Source organism: Biomphalaria glabrata, chromosome 12 (genome assembly GCF_947242115.1).
Source record: "Biomphalaria glabrata chromosome 12, xgBioGlab47.1, whole genome shotgun sequence".
In the NCBI taxonomy this organism is placed as follows: domain Eukaryota; kingdom Metazoa; phylum Mollusca; class Gastropoda; family Planorbidae; genus Biomphalaria; species Biomphalaria glabrata.
Window position 1 is genome coordinate 32,334,048 of NC_074722.1, and position 25,605 is coordinate 32,359,652.

The 25,605-nt window shown below is 37.1% G+C and overlaps 1 protein-coding gene and 3 non-coding genes across 5 annotated transcripts in view; 1 reads left to right on the plus strand and 3 right to left on the minus strand.

The window, feature by feature from the left end:
* Nucleotides 1–25,605, minus strand: part of LOC106061575 (uncharacterized) — a 77,628-nt gene that overhangs the window by 16,554 nt on the left and 35,469 nt on the right. For both annotated transcript variants that reach the window (XM_056006536.1, XM_056006535.1), the window contains exons 2-5: nt 11,760–13,344; nt 10,589–10,741; nt 6,222–6,362; nt 4,582–4,707 (exon numbers count right to left, since the gene is read on the minus strand). In XM_056006536.1, the coding sequence (XP_055862511.1) occupies nt 4,582–4,707; nt 6,222–6,362; nt 10,589–10,741; nt 11,760–12,809 (1,470 nt within the window). In that variant the 5' untranslated portion in view covers nt 12,810–13,344. The remainder of the gene's footprint in view (nt 1–4,581; nt 4,708–6,221; nt 6,363–10,588; nt 10,742–11,759; nt 13,345–25,605) is intronic.
* Nucleotides 400–472, minus strand: Trnat-ugu (transfer RNA threonine (anticodon UGU)). The gene has a single exon. It is a non-coding gene; the product is annotated as a tRNA-Thr (tRNA).
* Trnat-ugu (transfer RNA threonine (anticodon UGU)) lies at nt 1,405–1,477 on the minus strand. The gene has a single exon. It is a non-coding gene; the product is annotated as a tRNA-Thr (tRNA).
* On the plus strand, nt 4,309–4,381 carry Trnat-ugu (transfer RNA threonine (anticodon UGU)). Its single transcript has one exon. It is a non-coding gene; the product is annotated as a tRNA-Thr (tRNA).

Below are 25,605 nucleotides of genomic sequence, written 5' to 3' on the forward strand. Positions count from 1 at the left end.
AGCCGTTGAGCGTATAACTAACGAATATTCACATTTGACAAGAGTAACGCCATTTGTAAAATCACTTTAATTTAGAGACCCTTCAGGACAAAAGATAGAAAAATAATGTAGCAATAATACGCAAAAACACTGAACCATAACTTACAAAAACACAACTTGATAAAATAATCAGACACACATGACGTTAAAGACACATTTCAGATTTAATATGCTAGGCTGCATAAAAAAAAAAAAAATTTCCCAAGTGTCACTTCAGAAAGGTTTGTCTGAATCGGAAAGAAATAACGAGGACTTAGTAAAGTTGCTTATATATATCTATTGTCATTGTAAAAAATAAAAGGAAAAATAACTGAATCCCAGTAATATATTTAATAACAAAAAATAAATAAAAAAAAATTAAGCCCCTACTGAGGATCGAACTCAGGACCCCTAGTTTACAAGACTAGTGCTCTAACCACTGAGCTATAGAGGCTGCATGACAACTCGCTGATATTAATATACATGATCTTTCTTCAGCAAGATTTTCTCCCCTTTGCTGTTTTTCTCTCCTACTGCCTCGCAGCCAGCGACACTGCTAAGTAGGTCATGTCCACTTCCTGAACATTGAATTGACACTGTTACACAGATTTATATAGAATCGAAATGTAGATCTAATTTCAATCTGAACTATATTCCAAATTCACTAGATTTAGATAAGTTTACGTAACAGCTGTTAATGCCGTCTGTTCAGTAACCGTATAGATTTAAATTTAGACTCTAACTCTAGATCTGTCCAGATGTAGTCTAGGTCTAGTTCGATAGTTTTTTTTTTGCCAACTAGAATCTAATTCTAAGACTAAATCATAGCAAAAAATACTAACTAGCTTGACTAAAAAACAAACAAACCTCTACTGAGACTGAGAATAGTCCAACATTACTTATGAATTTGCAATCTAGAATTTACATATCTAGACCGTAATTTTGAGATAAATCTAGATCTATCTGTTCCCAAAGCCCTGGTTTATTTTTTACACCAGATCTAGCTAGTTTCCAGTAGGACCTACTATTCCCTCTCATCTAGAGTATTCTAGAGACACTAGTATTACTATGTAGTATCGATGTAAAATATCTAAATAGAATCTAAAATCTAGATATCTAGATCTAACTCTGCTTAGTCTACTAATATAAGTATTAGTGTTATTTTTATTCCAAAAAGTTATTAAAATAAAATAAACTGTAGGCCTAGACCTAGGCCTAGACCTATCATTATAATTATAGAGTCTTCTATAGGCCTACTTAGCGATTCAGAGTTCCTGGTAGCCTACACTTTGACTAGAAATCAAATAGTGTCTTACTCTAATTCTCTAGGTTAGGAAACAAAAAATAAAAAATACTTGGCTATATTTTATTAAAAAAAAAATCGACAGCCCCTACTGAGGATCGAACTCAGGACCCCTAGTTTACAAGACTAGTGCTCTAACCACTGAGCTATAGAGGCTATATATTGATCTGTGTCTGATGGCTAAAAAGCTTATGACCGCTTGGTTTAGTGACCAGTATAACACAAGTGCTTGAGTTAATGTCTGTTCAAATTAGTATAGCTCGATCTAGACCCGTGATGCCCTAAATTCGGCCGGTGGGTCAGTTTCGGTCATTCGAGACTTTGCCCGCAGTGCATAATGCATTGATGATTATTTTCGACAATGCGGCCATGACTAAAATGTAGACCTAGCCTATAGGTACGTTGTCGCCGAAAGAAGGTTAATTAATGTATCCATAGATATTTTTATAGCCCGTTACTTTATTAGCTCTGAGACATCTACGATGTATCTTTTACCTTGGGCCCTGGACAGACACAGTGCAGAAAGATTCACGGGCCAAGGAGTTGAGCTGAAGCCTAAGCCAAAGAAAAATCGCGGGATCTATGACGACATTCATTTCACTTTACGGACCGTTCACTAGATATGATTTTGATATTTTTATTATATGCCTAAGGAAGAGATTAGATCGCATTTATTTGAATTGACATATTTATTTTACCTTGGGTGACTGAAACCAAATATTTTACCGTGATTAAAAACATTTTTAAAATGTATCAAATGTCATGTCTAATAAATATAGACATACCAAATTAGAATAAAGAGGAATATTATAGATATAGTATGATATAGTATCATATAGTATCATATAGAATCATCTAGCATCCTAATTAGTTTACTTTTAGAATCTAGTAATCGTACCCCGATTTTTTTAATTATTTTTTTTAACCTAAACATATTTATATGTATGATTTCTAATATTTCTTCTTATAGAAAATAATCGTCATTCATATTACTATGAAATTTAGAAACAAAACCTTTGGTTCTAGTAAAGAAAAAAAATGTCAGCCTACTTACTTTGGAATGTTATTATATATTACAGATTCACAAATTTAACATTCAAGTCATTCCATAATATCAAGGCATTGACTTTGCATTGCCATAAACTTCCGTTCAATGTTCATTTTATTCGCAGAATTAAACACATTTTTAAGTTTACCTTTTCCACTTTGAATATATATATATACATTTAGTTTTTCAGCTAAGTGTCGTACACAGAGATCGGGTCACCAACAGAAATACCCTGCCGGACAAGCACAAGACCGGACGTCTTACCAGATTTCCATATGCTAGGACAAATTTGTACAAATACTCCTTCTTCCCTGAGCTAGCCAGGAAAACCAGTGACTTGGCAGAATTTAAGTCATTGGTTAATATGCATGACTAAATGCATGACGCATAGGACGTAATCATCTTCTTTTTTTGAAGTAACGTCTGTATTATATAAGATAAGATAAGATAGTGCTATTAGAGCATGGAATGGTTGCCTGAGCCAGCCAGGAATACCAGTGACTTGGCAGAATTTAAGTCTTTGGTAGGACGTAATCGTTTTTTTTTTTTAAGTAACGTCTGTATATATAAGATAAGATAAGATTGTGGATCATTTCTTCTTATCATTTATATTCCAGACATTACTTAAAAAAAAAAAAGATAATTTCATGTATCTATCTAGTCATGTTAATCAATGACTTAATTTTAGCTCTACTATAATAAGTTGCTGGATACCCTGGCAGATTCAGGCAGCCTATTCCATTCTCTAATGGCATTAGTGAAGAAGGCGGCGAGCACTTGTATGACTTAGTTCTAGCATAAGGAATAATTCAATAAGAGATGTGCCAGATACGAGGAAACAAAAAACATGTCCGTCGTAATATAACATGACGTATAATTAGTTTAATGGAAGACTTAAGATCAGCCAACACCAGTTATAAAGGTGCTGTAAATCTACTCGGGGATACGATTTCTTTGGAGACAACTTATACCTCCCAATAAGACGATCAATGGGAGAGGATCTTATCTTATATATTACAGACGTTATTTCAAAAAAAAAAAAAAGAAGATAATTACTTCCTACGCATTTCCTGTGTCAATCTAGTCATAATCAGTGACTTAAATGCTGTCAAATCATTGGTTTTCCTGGCTGGCTCAGGCAGCCCATTCCATGCTCTAATAGAACTAGGGAAGAAGGAGTATTTGTACAAATTTGTCCTAGAAAATGGAACAAGAAATGTGCCTTTATCTTTGTGTCTTTCTGAGTATTTTATTAGATTATGTCTTTGAATTTGAAGATTATGGTTCAGTGTTTTATGTTTAATTGCTACATCTATATTATACTGAAGGCTTTCTAAATTTAGTGATGTTGCTAAATGTGTAACTCTCGTCATTGGTTTTCCTGGTTCATCTAAGTAGGCTTCTAAGTCCAAGTTCAACTAAATCTAAATATGACGTTTTATTTTCTGACCTGTTTCTCTGTCTGTCTGTCTGTCAAGTTTAGATTAAAAAAAAACAACAAAAAAAAAAAAAACAAAAAAAAAAACACAAAAAACCAAGAGCGCTTATATATTGACAACTTTTTAAAAAACATTTCCCCATCGCCCGGAGCTTATTGCTACGTTTTGGTTTCCGTCTTGTGAAAGAGAACATTATTGTTCAACTAAAATTAAATATGATCCGTTTTTTTTTCTTTTAACGTAGGCCTACATAAGAGTGTAATTTAAATTGAAATTCACACCTAACGCTTTGGTTATCTCAGTACCAGGATCTAGATGTAGAGACAACAATGTAAGCCCTATATTTTCTATAACCTTGATATATTCAAGCCAAACTAGTATCTGTAAGTAGCATTTGGTTTATAACTGTAAACAGATCAATACCAAACACTTATACGTAGACCCATGTGTGAAAGCTGATATGCTCGTTTTAAGCGGGATCACGGATGCGAAGAGTAACAGCCTCTATAGCTCAGTGGTTAGAGCACTAGTCTTGTAAACTAGGGGTCCTGAGTTCGATCCTCAGTAGGGGCTTGTTTGTTTTTTTTCTTTTTTTCCCTTTAAATATGTTATAACAAAAAATGCATATATGCCCCCCCCCCCCAAATCCACACCAGTGTGCGCAAGCGCGCACGCACAGAGACACTTTCCTTTTCTTTCTAGATCTATATGTGATGTAAGAAAAAAAATATTGAACCAAAATAAAAGTATTTTATTTAGGTCAAGCAACTCACCTCTCTGACCTCCCGGCGTGGAACGCCTCGCTCGTCTGCTAGATCGTGTTTGTTGCCAACTACAAATATTGGGACATCGTGACAGTTTCTGGACTCGAGGATCTGAAGTCTCAGACTTTTGATGTACTGAAAGAGTGAACAAGAATCATGTATTGCCAAATGTTATGGGGAGTGAGAAATGAAGACTGCTACCAAAGTCTCACGATGCTGCTAAATTAGATCATTTTTCACCTCGCCTTAAATATTTCAACAGTTTTCTAAGTTTGCTTCCTAGAAAATTTCTGTGTCACATACAATTTAACAATAATAATTTCGTTCGCTTATATTCAACTATTATGGGATTCTCAAAATACTTTTTTTTAAATAGAATACACCCCCATTAGAAAAAGAAGGAAAAAAAAAAGAGCAATCGATTAGAGAATTAAGGAATAAGAGGTGTGCCTCTATCGTTGTGTCTTTTTGAGTATTTCATTAGGTTTTGTTTTTCTATGTGTAAATTATGGTTCATGTTTTATGTATAATAGCTAATTTTATTTTCTGTCTGGAAGTGACTTTACTAATGGTGTTATTCTAAACAAATGTGAATATTCGTTTGTTAAAAATCTCACGGCTCTACTCTGCGTTTGTTCTGGTGTCTAAAAAAATAAAATAAAATAAAAAATAAATGCTACAAGATGTCTGACTCTCTATTCCCGCAATCCTTCCTGTCTGAAATTGGACATTTATGTTCTGGGTGTGAACTGTTTGTAACCATAGCAACATCTTTTAACCTCATATAATTATTTCCATTGAGATATCGATAACATGATATCATTAAAATCTTTATTATTTTCAAAGACGCTTTCTTAGTAGACGACTTCTATAATACATGATCATTTAATGTCCGTCGTATTCTTTCCATTTCAATTACGATCGTAATAGAATTGGATCATGGCATTTAAATGTATCTGCTAGAGCATTATAATCATTATAATCATGAAACATAGCTAATTAAAAAAGGAATAAATTATAAATTGGCTTCATGATAAGAGTAAAGTATATTAAAGTTCCATTTTCAGACCTTGCGATCTATAGGGCAGATAATGTTAAGGTCATCTGTTTCTTTGTCCAACGCTTAACGAGCAGAGTGTCATGTGTCCAGCACAACGACTAACCGCCTTTAATTTCCCCAACTAAAGTCAGGTATCCGTTACAGTTGAGTGGACTCAAAAATCCCGAGATTCACAAACTCAATCAACGAGATTCGAGCCCAGGACCCAAGATTCGGAAGCCAAGCGCTTAACCCCTCAGCCATAGCGCCACAATAACAAGAGTGAAGTAAAAAAAGAAGCCAACCGAAATAAACAAAAAAATTGCGTTAAAGCACACCGCCCTATAAGCCATGAGTAAATTATACAACCGCTGACTAAACACTAAAATATATGACAACGAATGAACACAAAATGGGGGGGGGGGTGGAACATAGCTATAAATAGAGCTTCTTTAGTCCAACAACATTAAAGAAGGACAAAGTGTCTTAGTATACTGGAACCAAAGCCAAGACGCAGACCGAACTAAAGAAACAGCCACCTTGCGATACAAAGAAACCAAGTCACAGCACAGAAATAAAAAGGAAGAAACATAGAAATGACAACACCCACCTCGAAACTCTCCTCTGACGTAATGTCGTACACCAAGACGTAGGCAGTGGCGTTTCTCAAACCATACCCTCGAAAGTCTGTCCACTCGTAGAGAGAGTTCACTGGAAAGTAGGGGATGTACGGGCAGTCGATGATCCGGACCTGACCAATGAAAAGCAGTATTAAAAAAAGAAAGCTTATCTAACGGGAAGATCTTCACATTTACATCAATATCTCTCAATACTGTAAGATTTATATTCCTTTCTTATATCAAATAAAATTGACTAATTTTGTTTGGAACAATGAATAGTAGTTGTCCAAAAGTTCTAATTTGATCCGTGAATGGGGAGCTCGAGAAATAACGTGTTAAAAATTTGTACCAGACAGACAAATGGAGTTAGATACAAGCTTGGTAATAAAAGCACAGACATAAAAGTCAGTAACAATATTGTTTGATTTACTTCTGTCTTAATAGACATGTCTCTTTTTTTATATATTAATGCATTATTAACGCAGCTAACATTTGATACCATTCTCTGCTTTCAAAAAAAAAAAAAAATCACATTTAAACTCAGCCAATGTTAGAAGGATGCTGGATTAGAGATGGATAAATATAGACTTTTTAAAATATTAGCAAAAACTAACGATTTTAATTAACTCCAAAACAAAACCTGCTGTTTATGATTATAATTAAAATACAAGAAGAAAGAAAAGGCATATTGATATTTTGTTGATATTAAGATGATTTTTCATCATCTCTAGCCTGACCGTTACTACAGCTGACAATGTGCGGCGCTCAAACAAAGCAATACGGTTGATATACGCAAAACACACATTACGCGAGTCATGCACGCGCATATATTCATAAGAAAACACACATATGCGAGCCATACACATGCATATATTCAAAACAAAACACAGTCATACACACGCTTCCATCATTGCATCACGAGGACGGTCTTTGGAAAGGTGCCCAAATCATTACAGGAGCAGAGCTGAAAACTGAGGCATCCTCTTTTGACCAGAAACCTAACATCGTTCGTACCCTTTATGACCTCTCTCCCCCCCCCCCCCGCCCCCAAACTTAAGTATCCTATACAATCCGGAACTCGGTACAAGACAACAGAGAGTTTACGTCAAAACTGATTTCAATTCATAAATATTGTTAAAATAAGGCTGCTAGATCTCGATCGGTCTCCCAGTGCATGACTATAGATTTCTGACAGGTTAGGCTGATAAAAAGGCTCCCCATTCACGGATCAAATTAGAACTTTTGGACAATTGGATTCAATTCCGATTAAATAGAACACATTGTAACATATAAGTTCTTGATATTTGTGGGTCTAGATATTGACTATTTAAAAAAAAAAAGAAATAATAACCTTTGCAACATATTAAAGTTGGCCAATTTTTTTTTTTATAAATTAATAACTAACAAGGTTACAAAGAAAGTTTATGTTGGAAAAATAAACTAAAAATCGTAAAAATAGATTTAAAAATAAAGAATTTATATAAAGCAGAAAGTAAGGCGTATGTATGATCTTTATAAAAAATCAAAATCGTTTGACCAATATTGATAAAACTTGACATAAATTTTCCTTGGCTGATAACTGGAACCGTAGCGTATGTATAGTAGCCCTAAAACAACTTAAGACCCTCAAAAAAAAAAAGTTGCCCAACTCTATGAAAGTATTACTATTTCATGGATCGAGGCCATGTTTACATGAGAGAAGATTGAAATGATCTAGATACAGATCTAAATGTAAGAACTACACTTTCCATAATTGGTTTTTTACTTTGACACATGAAAATACAAAATATTGTCTAATGATTTCATTTTTTAATAAAATTAACCTTCAAATTTGTGTTTCAAAAGCATTTTTACATAAATTGGTTCCTTATATCTGCGATTTTGGAAGTCCTGACGTACTTTATAATCCCATTTATTTAACAAATCGGGTAAACCCGTTTTAATTGTACTTTATATTTCATTCATCTCGCGCTTCTTTCGTTTTTAATAGATATAGATGTATCGGCTTAACGGGTAAACCCATTTTCGCAAAACTACCTTTATTTACGTGGCGAAAGAGAAAAACTTGAAAGGGACATTATCTTAGTTTGACATATAAATAAATCGAATCCACTAGATTAGTATTTCACAAACTAAGCCCATGATGCTCTGTCATGCGCCTCTGTCTCCCAGGTGGCTGGGTCTATGCTGAACGCCTTCAGAGAAGCTTTGAGGGGTCCCTAAAGCGCTTTCTTTGACCCCCTTGCGAGCGCTTTCCTTCGCTTAGTTGGCCATACAAGAGGGGTGCGGTGTCGTACATTTTGCAGACATGTCCTGCCCATCGCAGATGGGACTGTATCAGAATTGTATGATGTTTTGCAAACCCGCTCTTTGAAAAGAGCGTGGTACCATTGACATGATCTTTGCGGCAAGGCAGCTCGAGGAAAAATGCCAAGAACAAAATGCTGACCTCTTCTCAATATATGTCGACCTAACAAAGTCATTCGACACTGTTAGCAGAGAAGGACTCTTGGAAGATTATGTCAAAGTATGGCTGTCCACGAAAATTCATAACCATGGCGAGACTATTTCATAATGGCATGAAGGTTCGTGTCCAAGAATGTGGAGAACCATTAGAGCCCTTCGAAGTATCAAACGGGGTAAAACAAGGCTGTGTCCTAACACCTACACTGTTCAGTATCATGTTCTCTGCTATGCTGACAGATGCATTCACAAATAGAGAAAACATCGGGATAAATATAACATACAGATTTGATGGTGGCCTATTCAACCCGTGGCAGCTCAAAGCAAAATCAAAAACAAATTCAGCAGTAATCAGGGACTTGCTATCTGCTGACGACTGTGCCCTAAATGACTGCTCTGAAAATGATATGCAGAGCATCGTCAGTGACTTCTCAAGAGCTTGCTTAGACTTTGGCATTACCATTAACACAAACAAGACTGAAGTCTTATATTTGTCTGCTCCAGGGAAAGCCTACTCGGATCCAAGCATCAATTTAAATGGACATGATATAAACGCAATGGACAGATTCACATATCTTGGCAGCACACTCTCCAGAAACGGAAAGATTGATAATGAAATCGACCTGCGTATCGCCAAGGCCAGTGCATCCTATGGCAGACTGTCTAAAAATGTCTGGAACAGACGTGGTATCACCACAAATGCAAAGCTAGGGATCTATCGAGCCGTCATCCTCCCTACATTGCTCTATGCCTCAGAAACGTGGACAGTGTACAGAAAACATGCAAAGAATACTGAATGTAAAATGGCAAGACAAAATACCAAATGCTGAAATTGATATGTATTGTCTATACTAATGAATAAGTGTGCAAAGTTTTAACTTGATCCGAGAATGGGTGTGGGAGAAATAATAGGTTCAAATTTTGTACCAGACTAACATACAGAGTGAGCTTATATAAGCTTTGTAAAAAAAAAAAAACACACGTCTCTCTTTCACACGCATCTCGCTAGTCCTCATCTCTTGAATTAGAATTACGACAGAACAAGACAAACCGAACCGACCACCTCGTGATTTCATCAAAATCTAGATCTATTAAGCCTACACAACCAAAAACATCCGCCCACCTTTTCTCATGGGTACAACAGAAAGACGCACACACCCGATAACAACAAAGAAATTGCGTCGTTATGAAAATAAATAGCCAATTTTCTTTTCTGATCATCGATTATATTTTTAAAACATTTTATTAAAAAAAAAAATCAAACACTATAATTAGCAATTAGAATATAATTTCATTCATTAGCACAGGGTCAGGCGTGGATAATACAACCTTTTATTTTCTGAACTATACTCATATATTCATCATAAATTCAATAAAAATAATTTCAAAGATGTTTAAAAAAAAATTATTGACTAATATCTTGAAGAATTCATATTATTTAAAATAGTCGCTGCATAGATAGATAGATAGATAGATAGATACATCGATAGATAGATGGATATATATATATATACAGATAGATAGATAGATAGATAGATAGATAGATAAAACATAAAATAGATAAGATAGCTAGATAGATAGACAGACAAATAGATAGATAGATAGATAGATAGATAGATAGATAGATAGATGAGACATAAAATAAGATAGCTAGATAGATAGACAGACAAATAGATAGATAGATAGATAGATAGATAGATAGATAGATAGATAAATAGATAGATAGATACAAATAGTCTTTCAGTACAACTCAGAGAACCACTTAGATTGAAGAATAAGTGGGTGAGTGAGGCCAGTGTGTGTGTGTGTGTGTGTGAAAGAGAGAGAGAGAGAGAGGAGACAGTAGGGCGGGGTAATGTGATAGAGACGGGAGTGTCATAGAGGATTGTATTACCTCGTAGAGATGCTCATTAATGATCACCGCGGGGCAGAACACTTGGCGCTGTTCCGTCGGGACGTACTCCTCCAGGAACTGCTGCATGACAAACTGGCGGACGATGGAGGACTTGCCCACCCCTGGGGCGCCGAGCACGGCTAGTCGGACCGTCTGAAACAGAGTTTTATTGGATTAAACTGAAGGCAGGACTAGGGTAGAAAATGTAGCAAGACCCAAATAGACTGTGAACATTTAGCAGAATATCTGTAATCTATATGCCAGGTCAGAAATGTGACTTTATCAATCTTTAGCTGATATAAGAGGAAATTACACTTAAAATTCTCTCACTATATGAAGTCGCAGATCCAGTAGCCTATTCTAAGAATTCGTTTCATATACCCCAAATCTTTACTTAAATTGGAAGTAAAAGGCCTACAAGATTAATTTATGTATGTATTATAGTTTTTATATAGCGCTACTTTCATGCTTATAGTACGCCCAGAGTGATATGGCCCAATCTCATTTGTCGACCAGTGGGAAGGGGGTATCTGGGAGAAAGTTTTCCGTGCTGCCTTTAATTTGCAAAAGAAAGTTAAGGTTTTTCCTTGAAAATGTGCGTGTCACTTTGACTACGAGAAGATGAGAGTGTTATGTGGTCAGTACAATGACTTTTCGGCTTTACTTCCTTCCACAAATGGCATAAACCTGTTTGATCTAGCTAGACTTTAAAAAGAAGGCATATATAGAGCTACAATTCAAGACCTTTCGTTCAGATCCTAGCTATTCGGCTACTCAGCCACAGTAGAGCAGTAATAGAACTAATAATCTAATAGTTCTTATAGATAAAACTATATTAACGGCTGTTTCAACTAATATACCCCACATTTTAATTATTTATTGTGTTCAATATCACTTTTGAAATGTTAATTCCAAATTAATTGTTAATTGTAAAAATTTTCAGTCTACATTATTACTAGTCGGCTATTTCCAGTGTTTCTATCCTGATTTCCCATTGTGTTTGATTAAAGATCTAGTTTCCAATTTTAATAAATAAATCATACTGATTTAGAAAGCTTTCGCTGGTAAATAAAAAAGCTAAATTATCTTTAAAAATAAAAATGTGATACACTTAGAACTAGTCTACGAATCAATATTTTGCTGCTACTCTAAACAAAATTCTCGACGTTACCTGGTATTCGGAATCCAGTGTAAGGTGGCTTGTAGCTGCAGCCATAGGGACTCGTGATACTGACACCAAGCAGCAGTGAGAGGGGGACCCAGGGGAGGTATGAGATTCGGGCGGGTGGCGGCGCGGGTTGCTTCCGCCAATTTCTCCTTGAGGAAGCAGCCTTTTCCTCCTGGACGCCGAAGATAAGTCTTCAGACGAGGCGCTGTTGTGTGCTGAAATCGATTTGGGATTTCCCGATGCTTCCCCGTGGTGGTGGTGGTGAACAAGGGAGAGATCGTCCAGAGATTTACAGGAGGAAGCTTTGGACGGGCTCTGGTGGCGAATTTTCCCAAAGAAAACCTTCTTAGATCCAGAAGAGCCCCGAGAAGAAGTCACAATGCTGCGCTCCAGATCTCTGTCGTTGAAAGTGGCGTGAACCTGGGCGCTGTGGGTGGAGAGGCGCTGCCCGTAGCCGCTGTCCGCATCAAGCTCTTCACTCTCGGACGTCTCTTTTTGCTGCAAGGTGAAGATGTGTTGCTGGTCTGGAGGAGGCGGAGACAAGTCGTCCTGGGGGACTCTTTGGTAAGAGGCCTTCTGAGGCTGGGAGTGTCGCCTCAGTTTGTCAGAGGCTTGGGAGATTGAAATGTGGTTTTGAAGAGACTTTGGCAGGTTCAGAGAAAGCTTTCTAGACCTGTTGGAAGACGAGGTTTCGCTCGATCTCAAAAATCTTAACAGTGGTAATGGAGACCTTTTAGTTTCGGTTGGGGCGACGACTGTGACTTTTGCTTCCACGTATTCCGTTTCCAATGAGTTGTCGTTCGCGTTGCTTTTTCCTGTGGTGTAGCGGGCGCCCTGAAAGCCGGAAATGGAGAGCGGCTCTTCGCTTCTGCTATCGCAAATCGAGTCACCGCTGGCTAGGCAGTTGGCACTGAGGTGGTTCTCCCCCCTACAGGAGTTGGCTTTAGAGGTGGGCTCCAGTTGACTCACGACGGAGCTCTCATTGGAGAACGTAACTTTTCTGCGGTCGGAGACACTCTGGGACCCTCTGATCTCGCCCTGCGGTATAGTCATTATACTCACATCTCGCCTTACCCACTTGACTGCGCCAGAGTAGGATCAGATAAAACGTGGTCCTCTTTGATGATGGCGACAACTGCTTGCTGATTGGACATTGAATAGGAGTTGAAAAAAAAGAGGAAACTCTGGGGTCTCTGAGTATAATAACATATAATGTTTGTGAAAAGAGAACGATATTTTTTTTTTATTTCAAAGTCGAAAGAGAGATCTAACGATAGAGAAAATGGTCAATGCATTGACCACTCGGTTGATCTCTATCAAAAGAATCAATCTCCTTCCCGGGAGACTGTCTCGTGTCTAGAAAGTTCAGATCACAACGTCAATAGCAATCACGTGACCTCGCTTAGTAAGCTCGAGGATCTTCGCGCCTTTTCATCCATTAACAGGCTTTGATTGGTGGAAAAAGTCCATCACGTGATCGTCATCCCAGCCAATGGGGAAAAAAGTGAATAGTTTTACTGATAAAAAAAACTGACTTGTCCTTAAATCATGGTCTGGTAAATCAATGAGATGATCGTCTGCTGGTTTCCTGTAAGAGAAAATAATAATAAAATGGTCCACTTTTGGAAGGGAAATCGATTTCTCTCTCTGAAAGCAAATAAAAAAAATTGACAAATGTTTATTGAATATTCTTACGGAGTTAAGTAAAGGGCTTATGACTTCAAAGAATCAAATTTCTCTTGGTAAGGGCTCCGCTGTTATGTGTTTATCGCTTAAGCCAAAGCCGTAGGGAAGAGAGGCCAAAAGGAAATAAGCTTTGAATGTTATAAACAAAATGTGTAGAACATTTGTAATATTGGATTCTGGGAATGACTCAATCCAACTTTGGGACTTCTAGCATTGTATGCATACATGTCTAGATAAAGTCAACGCCAACAAAAAAAAAATACTTTAAAAAGCAAAAAAAAAAAAACAAAGCTTATACGAAGTGTAATTGTATCAATTAGTTTGGATCAGTCATGTAATTAAATCTGTAGACCAACAAAAATAAATCTGTTTAATTAGAAATGCTCTTACCTATTTTTCTTTTATTGCTATGTCATTCCTTGGACTTTCTCAATAAATTATAACCCCATCAGGTATCTGGACCAGTTGGGAAAAAAAAAGAGGTGGGGGGGGGTGACTACGTGAATTCGAACTCGTGGCTCACGCCTCCTCAGACCGACGCGCTAACCACGTATGACTAATGAAGATTATATATATATATATATTGTTTAATATAAGTTAGAGCGGCTACCTATAAAGGGAACTAATTCAGCTTATACCACCACTTCAAACTACTTCACTTAAGTACAATTTCTTCCCTTTGTACGAGATACCAAATAAAATAATTAATTACCAACAGTTAATTAAATAACGTGTACATTTAGCGCGGGTCCTATAAAAGTGCGGGGCCCATTGCGGTCTCAAAGGTTGCAGTGGCCTAAGGCCGGCCCTGCAAAATAGCGGCGTATGCTACGCCGTGGGTCGACTAGTGTCTAAGCTTGTCTTTAAAGCGTTTCCGAGGGGCACCTCCGTTACGTCGGCCACCTTTCAGCTCGCCAAAAAAAAATGAGTGTATAATTCTAGTTTGGGAATCAAACGGTATTATTCGTGTGGAATAAAGGTTGGATATGCCCTAATCTTGAACCCTTCAAAGTGGCCGCCAGGAAAAGTACCAACGTCTCTAGTGGCTGATAACTAAGAGTGGTACACATTTTGCGATTTTATAGGTCAAGCGATATGGGTAGTAGTAGTATTATGTATATATAACTCGGACAAGCTCCAAGCATTCAATAAGAAATATGTGCGTCACATAATTGATGTTAGATGGCCAAACAAAATGTTAAATGATAGTCGGTGGAACCCCCCCCCCCCCCACCAAGCAAATACCAAATAGTGCAAGTAAATTAGAAAACGCAAATGAGCTTGAAGAAGCAACGAGTCAAGAGGCGTCCACCAGAGGATTTGAAAATATGTTTTAAAGGACAACGGCATTGCATTGTTCAGAGCTTTGTATCCTTCACCCGTCAAACATGACAATAACTATTTCACTAAGTTCATGAACATTTTTGTTAAAGCTCTTTAATAAATACAAAGATACATTTCAGTCGAGTGGGTTATAACCGCTGAGGCAGTGTTTAAAAAAATAATACAACAAACATTGTTGACATTAAGAGCTTTAGAAGCTAAATTTAATTTTACGCTGAAACCTGAGTTTTCCATGTGTCAGCAATTATGTATTGATTTTCTTCCTAAAGATCTACATAAACTGTCGAATTTCTAATACATTCGTTACAGCCGTTGTCCAAATAACCGTCCACATCCGTAAAACCATGACGACCAGATTTGCAAGCTAAAAGGAGGAATAATGAAAAAAAAATAAAAATTAAAGAATGAAGAAAAACTAAGGTCACTTTAAACATTTTACGGCAAAAAAAAAACAAACCCTCTCATAAATCGTGCAGGGATTAAGTTCCATCTCTCTTGGCACTCGGTCACTGGGCTATTGACCAAATCCTCTGGTTGGTTATTTGTTAAATGAAGCGTATCATGTGTCGTTGTGCGGCAATTAAACGCGAGGCTCTCCATTCGATTCGGGCCATTAGTTTCAGCTTGTGTACGCATGCCCGACTTTGGTTCGATACGATTGTTATCTCGCGAAACATACTTCCTTTTACTTTTCTCGAGGTTTTCATCTTTTGACACTCCGAAAGAGTACAAGTAACTCAGCGATCTATTCTATATGAACCGAAACATGTACTAATTATACGATATCAATAGTTTTTACTAAAAACATTATCAATAGTTATAGTTTTAACTAAAAACATGACTCAAAACTTTCAATGTGCACACCGATATGGAAATATCACAGAGAGATACATTTTTTATGTAAATCAACGTAAAACTATTTTTTTCTCGCTTACTCGTTTCGTAAATAATTTTACATGTTAAAGTGTCTGTACTCAAAAATTATGTCAATTCTTGCACCATTTTTCTGTTTCTGATGGTTTCAATATTTATTTAGTTTATCTTTGCATTAAAAGTAATTTTTTTGTATTATTATAATTTTGTAAGGTATGGGTTTGACCAATGAAGGCGTTACAAAGTAAAAAAAAATATTTTATTTTTTATTTAAATTTCCTTGGTGTGAGATTTATCATCAAGGCTGGATTGGCTCGTGGAGCTTTATTTTGACTGGGGACTATTTTAACAAAAAATTGCTCACATATATTATATTTTATCATTTGAGTCTGTGGTGATTCTACCAAAACTCCAGGACCTCTAAGTGTCAACTGGTGGAGATTAGTTGTCACGGGGACTTCATTGGGGAAGAAATTATCGCCAGACCAGACATACTGGAATGCATAATTAATCTTAGATTATATCCAGTCCTCTAAGTTCCTCATGAGTTCACTACAATGCAGTGTGGCCTCACTCTTGGGTTGACGAAAAGTTACTTCTGGAAACCGCTACCGGCCTGTCAACTTATGGAGATTTCTCTACTAGTGATTTGGGGAAGCGATCATAGTAATAAAGTTCCTTTGGACCTTTCAGCCTGTAAACAATGGCGTGGGACTTATAACTGAGTGATGCACATGAACAGTTTTTGGCGTTGATTAGCCCACTTTGTGGTAAAAACAGTAATTCAAATAGACCAACAAAAAATATATATCTTGAAACCTATGGGCTTCCATTGGAAATAAGGACAGACCCATCCGAAAGATTCCAAATATCTTCGTTTATCTACAACAGAGGACAATAAACAGCCTAGTTTGGACAGTTCATGAACACTGTTGTTGTGTAAACCGTGAACTTACGTTCGTGTCTTATGTATTGTTGGCCATGTCATCTCTTCAATACTGAATAAAACAAAAAGAGCTCCCGGACCTGTATACAATGGCAAAACGTGATGAGTATGGGATGTCCAGGAACAGTGTTCCCCTGGCAATCAAATCATTAAATAAGAACAATCTGGTATAAACTTTGTCACATGTAAATTATGAGTGAGTCTGGTGTGAATGTACACTTTGGTTTCTTATAGTTATAATGTTTTTTGTTTGGTGTAATGCACAAATTGTAAGACAAATTTCCATACGGACAATAAAGATTATTATTACTATTATTGATTAGTCCAGTTTTAAGTATATAGTGTTGGACATAACAACATTAGAACAATAAAGATTCACGCTGATCTGTCAACTAGTAAGCGCATCAACAAAAACATTTAGCATTGTATTCCCCCGGGATTTGTCTGTCTTCCAGGCTTCCATGAAAACTGGAGGCGGCTGCCTTAGGAAGAATCCCTGGTTCATCGTTTGTCATGTATGCGTACATGTGACTACAACAAAGAATAATAGCCATGATGTCTACAGTTGGAAAATAAGACAACCTAATGAACTATACTTTCTGCTGAGGTAGAATGTTACTTGTCGATAGACACAAACAGTCGCGAAATTTGAAGAAAACAAATGTTGTTCAGGAGAATCAAAAGAGAGAAAAAAAAAATATAGAAAAAAAGATAACTTTGTAAAAAACAAAGCTTAGGTAAGGGAAGGCACTGCTAACTACTGGCATTCAATTGAAAATTACGGGCTTTATCTCCCTTTCTGCTTTATTAAAAAAAATAATTATAATTAATTCTAAATGATTAACTAATTGGTAATTTTTGGGATTGATTCATGTATTGTCATCAACTATGAATAATTATGCAAAATGTGTTTTAACATGATCTGAGAATGGGAAATGAGAGAAAAAACCTGTCCAGTCCATCCTAAAACCATATATATATATATATATCAACATCTCTTATTAAGTAGCATTTATTCCTCTTATTTCGATACTACAGAAAAAGTCTACTCAGGTTCAATGAATAATTGGGTAAATTTTTAAATTGATACGAGAATAGAAAATTGGGGGGGGGGGGGGGGGGAGGGGAAAAGTCAAACTTTTGAACAGACAGACATGTAGAGTGAACCGACATAAGCTTTGTAAAAATCAAGTTTACTTTCTTCATTTGTTGCCCCAGTCGAATGATGGAACTTTTGAGGACATTTTCATGTGCTGCTTTTAAACGCTAACGAAATAATAGCCGCTTATCCTTCCACCCCATTTGATGTCTGGAAAACAACCCATTTCTACTGGACAGCTGATAAATGAGCTTTTAAATGCCATGTTTCCAATCGTGTAAGTGTGTTTTGACTTTACAGCAATGCCTTTGGGACAACGCACTTCCGGGACCCGGGGAAGGAATATTCAATTGCTTTATTTGCTTATCTGTCTGGCGACGTTTTATTGTCAAGCAAGCATTCAGAGGGTGTTTTATTGCCCGTACATAGACAGTGATAAATGCCAGAAGAAGTGATCCAACACTGGCTGGCCCATGAAAGGACTCTTTTGTCTCACGGGGCGAGAAATGAATGCCGAATTGACTATCGGGAACGCAAATAGTGTTGTCTCGTGCTCAGCTCGTGCAAACATGTCTTTGAAAGGGACAAAAGTGTGTTAGCACTCGCACGTTCATGCACGAGCTAATAAGTAGCTTTTTAAAGACAAGGGCCGTGAGTGGAATCAGAAGCACGGGTGTCAGAAGCACGGGTGTCAGAAGCACGGGTGTCAGCGCCCTCCAGTGTCTATCTTGGTTCTTTTTTTTTTTCTATTCCAGAATGGCGAGAAGAGAAACGATGTTTAACTCTTTCTCTCCGTAATTATTTATCACATTCTGGTGGAATCAACGCTGGTATCGTCAGTTAGGAGAGAAAGAGTTAATGAAGCAATCTGCAGAACAACTCTGGGCCCTCGAGATTAATGCAAGACCAATCGTCATAGTAGTCCCGAACCAAGGCTGTTGGTTATAGAAGACCTGAACACAGACCTGCAACGTCACAACCTGTGGGCAGTTTAGACCAATAGCTTGTTGCAGACCTGTGACGTGGGCAGCGAGTTATTGCTTTAAACTGCCCACAGGTTGTGACATTGCAGGCCTGTGTTCAGGCCTTCTATAGTCTCGCCTGAACACTGACCAGTGACGGGGCAACGCTTAATTGGTCACTGACCATAGGTTGACACGTCACAGGTCAGTGTTCATGCCTCCTATGACGATTGGTCTAGGTTAAAGTCCTTGAAGGCTATACAAGCATTGAAAAAAAAACCACTTCTGCTACCTAGTATCTACTAACAACTTGACCTTCTGCATTTTCTATACAGCACTTTGCATTAAAAACTTGTTGTCTCAAATGATCTTAATAGTTAAACCTTTTTTGACCAGATAGCTACCAAGCTTATATCAGATCTCTTTGAGCTATATACATCGTATGCCATTTTTTTTTTACAATACAATCGTTAATCAGCAGTTTGCATTCGTCCTTAATAGTATTGGTTTGTTGCTACTTTCTACAAGCAACGTAATGCCTGACAACAAGCCGATCACTAGTTTGGCAGTTACACAAACGGCAGTAGGGACAGAGAAAATAACAATTTCTTGAGACTATTTTTGCACGAATTCCTCAGTGGATTTGGTTGAAGACTCCAGTCACGTTACCGACTCGGGTATCTGCTCAAGGTAGAGTCTCTGACTAGAAGGAAGAGCTGAAAGTGAATCTTTTTAACAATATTTGGTTTAAACTGTTAGGCGATAGAGTGAATAAGCTGTAGGCTTATTTATTTTTAGAAACAAAAACACGATATAGAGGGCAAGAGGTTAAAGTTGAAGACTTAAAAACTTGAAGCCAATTTGATTAACGTTCAGTGCAGATTTGTGGGATGAAACGCCAATTCTTACAAAGTGATAATTGGTGTCAGAATGAATGTCCGGACTGTTTCAGTATGTCTATATTTTATAAATGAGTTGGGCACAGACACAAGGCTTAAAACAAAATATGTAACTACACTCTGTGTATGAAGATGCGCCCAATATGTCACACTACGATTTGTGTATGAAGATAATCTTATTCTGAGAAACAAAAATAAAGCGCGTGAGTAGATCTAGATGTCTAAAGTCTGAAATCAAATAACTAGCTAGACACATCAAGATCTATATATGTTTTCCACATTGAATTGAAATCATCATCAATAAGGCTCTCAAAAGAATGACCCCGTTTTCTTAGGTTGATATCTGGAAGGTAACGCTCTTTAGAGTTAAGCCTTTCAACAACAGTTAAAAATGACTATGGTAGGCCAATAAATGTTTTCTAATTTCATAATCATATCACCAGCTTTCAATTTCCTCTAGTTATCTTATCTTATAAAATACAGACGTTACTTCAAAAAAGAAGAATCCTATATCTTAATACAACAATTATCCCTACACTGGATCAGCTTCTCAGCACGTGGACAAAGTTCCTAGATGAAGCTACTTTTAAACAAACGCCACGAGTACAATACCGTGGAGGTACCAGAGGAAAAGACAGAATGGAGAAGGAAGAAAAAGCCCTACTAATGGTGGACTAACGACCAACCTTTTCATATCACCAAGCGCCTCCTTCGACACTCCCTCCCCCAACAAGTTTTTTTTTTCTTCCAGCCTCATCAATCTCGCGCTCCTCCGTTGTACTGTGCTGTAGACAGCGGAAAGTAAGAAGAGAAAAGCCTCTAAATCGAAAGAGTTGTTCCTGTAGTTGTAGTCTAAAGACTTGTTCCTGTAGTTGTAGTCTAAAGAGTTGTTTCTGTAGTTGTAGTCTCGAGACCTCGCAACTGGACACTGGTCCAGCATCAGAAGATTTGATGAGATTTGAAAGTATTGCAGTTGTTTGACATTGTGCTAGAGATATATGTGTCAGTGGAGCCATTAAAGGGAGGGGGCGTGAGGAGTGCGGACCACATCGGATGGTGGACGTCGAGGAAAAGATCCTTGGGGAGGGGGGGGAGTTATCAACAAATTCAATTTTTGTTTATATACACTTTTAAATTAATTTCTTTTTTGCTAGTTCACATGTGTAAGTTAAGTTAATTAAAATATTTGAAAAAAAAAACCCAATAAAAGCAAGTTATTAATTTGCATGGTTTCATACATATTTACTAAGATGAGGAAGCGCGGTGGCTGGGGGGTAAAACACTTGGCTTCTGAACCGGGGGGTCCCGGGTTCGTATCCTGGCAGGATTTTAAATTTCGGGATCTTTGGGCGCCTCTGAGTCCACCCAGTTCTAATGGATACCTGACAATAGTTGGGGAAAAGTAAAGTTAGTTGGTCGTTGTGCTGGCCACATGACACACTCGTTAACCGTGGGCCACAGAAAACAGACCTTTATATCATCTATCCAATAGATTGTAAAGTCTGAAAGGGGAACTTTACTTTACTTTTTACTAACATGAACATTAATGCCTGCTCCGAAACTAAACTTAAAATATTGGTCAGTAACTTCTCAAAAGCATCTGCAGTTTCGGTCTGACAATAAATACTAAAAAGAAGGACGTCCTGTACCAACCAGCTCCAGGAAAAGCTTACACTGACCCAACAATAAAAAATAAACGAACATACAATTAATGCTGTGGATAGATTAGCATATCTCGGAAATTCACTTTCCCAAAGAAGAAACATTGATAATGAAATTGATTCGCGAATCGCCAATGCTAGTGCATCCTATGGCAGGGGTCGGCAACCTTTTGAGTCGAAAGAGCCAAAAATTACAATTTACCAATTTTTAAAGTATTTAAAGAGCCACAAACTTTTTTTCCCCCAACAATAAATAGTACCCACACAATTAATTTTTTATTTAAAAAACGAATATATTATTTCATATATTCGCGTTTTTCACACCAAATTAGATAATATATATATATATGGTTTTATTAGATAATTATTTTTCTTTCGGTAGCAGCTAAGGGAGTTACTTACAACACTAACTTGTACTTCAATAACAAACAATTAAGAAAATTCAATGGGCTTTGCATGGTTTTAGAAATGTTCTATAGTCACAGATTAATAATAAATTACTGTAGACGTTACTAATTAATAATGATAATAACGAGACTGTCTTGATCAAGGTAGACATATATAACTAACTTTTATTTCCGTCCGATTCTTTGCTTTCGCATAAAACATAAACAACAAACAATGACGTAATATCTTCTAATATTAGCACATCTTCCTTTTGAAGCTATAATCACATCCTTCCTTTTAAAGTTCTTAATACTTATATTTACAAGGAATTTTGACAACTCGACCACTTCTGGTTGTCTTGACCGGCACAGCAAGTTCTCTAGATGTTGGTTTATAATTGTCTGTTTCTTTAGTTCTAACAGTTTGCTGTTCATTGTCTTCGTCGGTGTCATAGTACCCAGAGATGTCTTCTTCGTAGCTCTTGTTTAAAAACCGTTGATTTCGTCTGTATGTTTTCACATCATTTGTCTTTATGATGTAAGATCTGGGTGATGGATGTTTCTTAATGACGACTGCTTTCTGCCATGTTTGTCCTAGACCCGGGGTCGGCAACCTGCGGCTCGCGAGCCACATGCGGCTCTTTGGATGTGAAGCTGCGGCTCTTTAGTTCCATACGCAAATATTATTTATTTTGTCGAAACATTTAAAAAAAATAAATCTGAATCTTTTAACGAAGAATAGGCTCCGATTCTATCTCTCAGCCTTATACCACCCTCACCTCCCATTACACGCATCGTCAGTGTCGTCAGTAGCTCTCAAATGACGCCATGGTCGGATGTTTCTATGTAGGTTTTAATTCGCTTTCGACGCAAGACGAAACAGCATATTCACTACATGCTTTGGCTGTGACGTATAGTTTGTTGTTTCAAGTAAATGAGTTATAAGCGAATGATCTTCTCAAAGCTAGAAGCAATAAACTAGTAATGCTAATCTGGCAAGCTTCGTGGTACCAATAGAAATTGTACAAAAAGGCAAACCATTTTCAGATGGTGAGTATGTCAAAGACTGCTTTCTACGTGCATCTGAAGAACTGTTTCGTGATTTCAAAAAAAACAACAAAAAAACAGAAACCTTGAAAAAAAAAAATCAAAGATATGCCACTACCCGCTAAAACAGTACAAGATAGAATAGCTAAAATATCTTCAAATGTAACATATTTCCAGGTGGAAGATATTCAACTTTCTTCTGCCTTATCAATTGCTAGTCTTGCGGCATAAAAGGCATGGCACAAGTTGCCCATTTTGTCTGGTATATGTCTTCCCAAGGTCCAAAAGAAGATCTTCCAGGATTGCTACTCTCATGACAAACTAGAGGGGAAGATAGAGTGAATGCCGTGCAGAAATACCTTGAAGACAATAAGATCGAGTTAAATAAAATCGTTTAAACAGCAACTGATGGAGCCAGAAGTGTGACAGGAAAAATTAAGGAGCCACAACGATTCTTCGAGCCTAATAAACCACCAAATTCTTACATGTTTCATACACCAAGAAGCGCTTTGTGCCCAAACATTTATGGCAGAAATAGTTGAAGTCATACATTTGATAATCAAGATTGTAAACATCCACTTATCAAAAGCACTCTACCATATTCAGTTTACTGAACTCTTTAACGAGATGGAGACACAGTATTCCTACATCCTTCTTTACAATTAAGTGCGATGGCTTGAAACGTTTTGCTTTGTGCTTGAATTAAATAAATACATTCCTAAATGAAAAAAGCAATGATCACCCTAAATAAGAGAACGATAAATGGTCGCAAAAATTGTACTTTATGGTGAATATAACAGCGAAAGTAAATGAGCTGAATCTAAAACTGCAAGGAAAGTAAAACCCAGCCTATGTTTTGGTAGAAGAATTAGTTTATTTTGAAAAAAAAAATATTATTTTTTTTTTGCAGAAGATATGCACTTACTTCATTTTAAATGTCTAAAGCAGTATCGAGATAAAACCAGTGCAAATATTGACACAAATTACTTCAGCATACTTATAAAAGAAATCAAAAATGATTTTCTTGACAGATTTGAGTAGTTCAACAAAACTATTCTAGCATTCCTAATAAATCCTCTCAACACAAATCGTAACGTAATCCACATTCAACCATTTGAAATTAATACTGGATCTCTAGAAATTCAATTGGTCGATTTAGAAACTAAAGATTTGTGGAGTTGAAAATTTACAGAGTCAAAAAGCAAGTTGAAAAAGTTGGAGGTCCAGAAATATATGTACATTACGCAACAAATTATTATTATAGTTTTTATATAGCGCTACTTTCATGCTTATAGCATGCTCAGAGCGCTTTTGGTCCAATCTCTTTTGTGGACCAGTGTGGGGGGGGGGGGGGTATCTAGGAGTTGGTTTTCCGTGCTGCCTTTAGGCGCTCAGTAAACACAACTCTGCCCGAGTCGGGTGTCGAACCTCGAGCCCCCTTCTAGGTAGCCAAGCCAAGTTCAAGCGCATCACCTCTCGACCACGCTTCCCACAAATGTGACAACTTTAAAAGAAATGTCTCGAGTTGAGGCACTTAGCTTATATTTGACGCATGGAATAGTCTTCCAGAATGCTACAGTGAGGTGAAGTTGGCATTTTAGATACTGACTATCTTCGGATCGACATATAGTGCGAGCAAGTGTTATATTCATATATAAATAAAAGTACAGTAAGAAGTCAACTAACAAATGAAAATTTAGAGTCGTGTTTGAAACTAAAAACAAGTTATGAGCCAAATGTATCCAGACTTTCTTGTGCTAATACTAGAAGATATTACGTCATTGTTTGTTGTTTATGTTTTATGCGAAAGCAAAGAATCGGACGGAAATAAAAGTTAGTTGATCAAGACAGTCTCGTTATTATCATTATTAATTAGTAACGTCTACAGTAATTTATTATTAATCTGTGACTACAGAACATGGTGTCAGATTTGGTTTCAGATCTTGTGTCAGATCTGGTGTTAGATTAGGTGTCAAATCTAGTGTCACATTGCTTTAAAGTGCTGGTAACAGGTAGATCTCTAGATCTAGTGGTTTCTAAATTGCTAAAAGTACATTTTATTTGTGGTGTCGTTAGTTCATGTTGTTAGATCTAGATCTAGACATAGAATCTAGAATCTGTACGAATAATGGAATTATTCGATCCTCCTAAACCGTTGTCACTAGACGGTAATGTATCTGAAAGATGGAAAAAATGGAGACAAAGTTTTGAACTGTTTATGGTCGCCACTGAAAAAAATACGAAGCCCGAGCCAGTGAAGAAAGCTTTATTGTTACACCTGATCGGTGAACCCGCTCGAGACATCTACAATACTTTTCAAGTATGTGAAGATGAGACTGTAGACAAACTCATTGAAAGGTTTCAGAATTATTTTTTGCCTAAGTCGAACACTGTGTATGACAGATTTAAATTCTTTTCAAGAAAGCAGAAAGACGGAGAAACGTTTGAACAGTATCATACTGAGTTAAAGAATTTGGCAAAAGAATGCAAGTTTGACAACCTTCGAGATGAACTCATCAGAGATCGATTGGTATGTGGCATACAGTCGGATCGAGTGAGAGAGAGACTTCTGAGAGATGTAGACTTAACTTTAGAGAAGGCAGCAAGCATAATTCGTGCTGACGAGCATACCCAGAACCAAATGATAGATATGAAAGGACTACATGGGGATGCTGCTAATAAATTAAAGAAGACAGAAGATAGAAAGCCAGTCAAAACCTCACAGGGAAAAATGGCAAAGAATCATGTCACAAGTTTCATTAGAGATTGCAGATCTTGTGGTGGATCTCATGGAAAATACAATTGCCCAGCATTTGGACAGACATGCCGAAAATGTAAAAAGAGAAATCATTTCGCTGTAAAATGTCGTTCGAAACACTTCAAAGCTGTGAAGGAAAAATTGCTACCTCATGCTGTACCAGACAGACCATGGAAAAAGATTGCGAC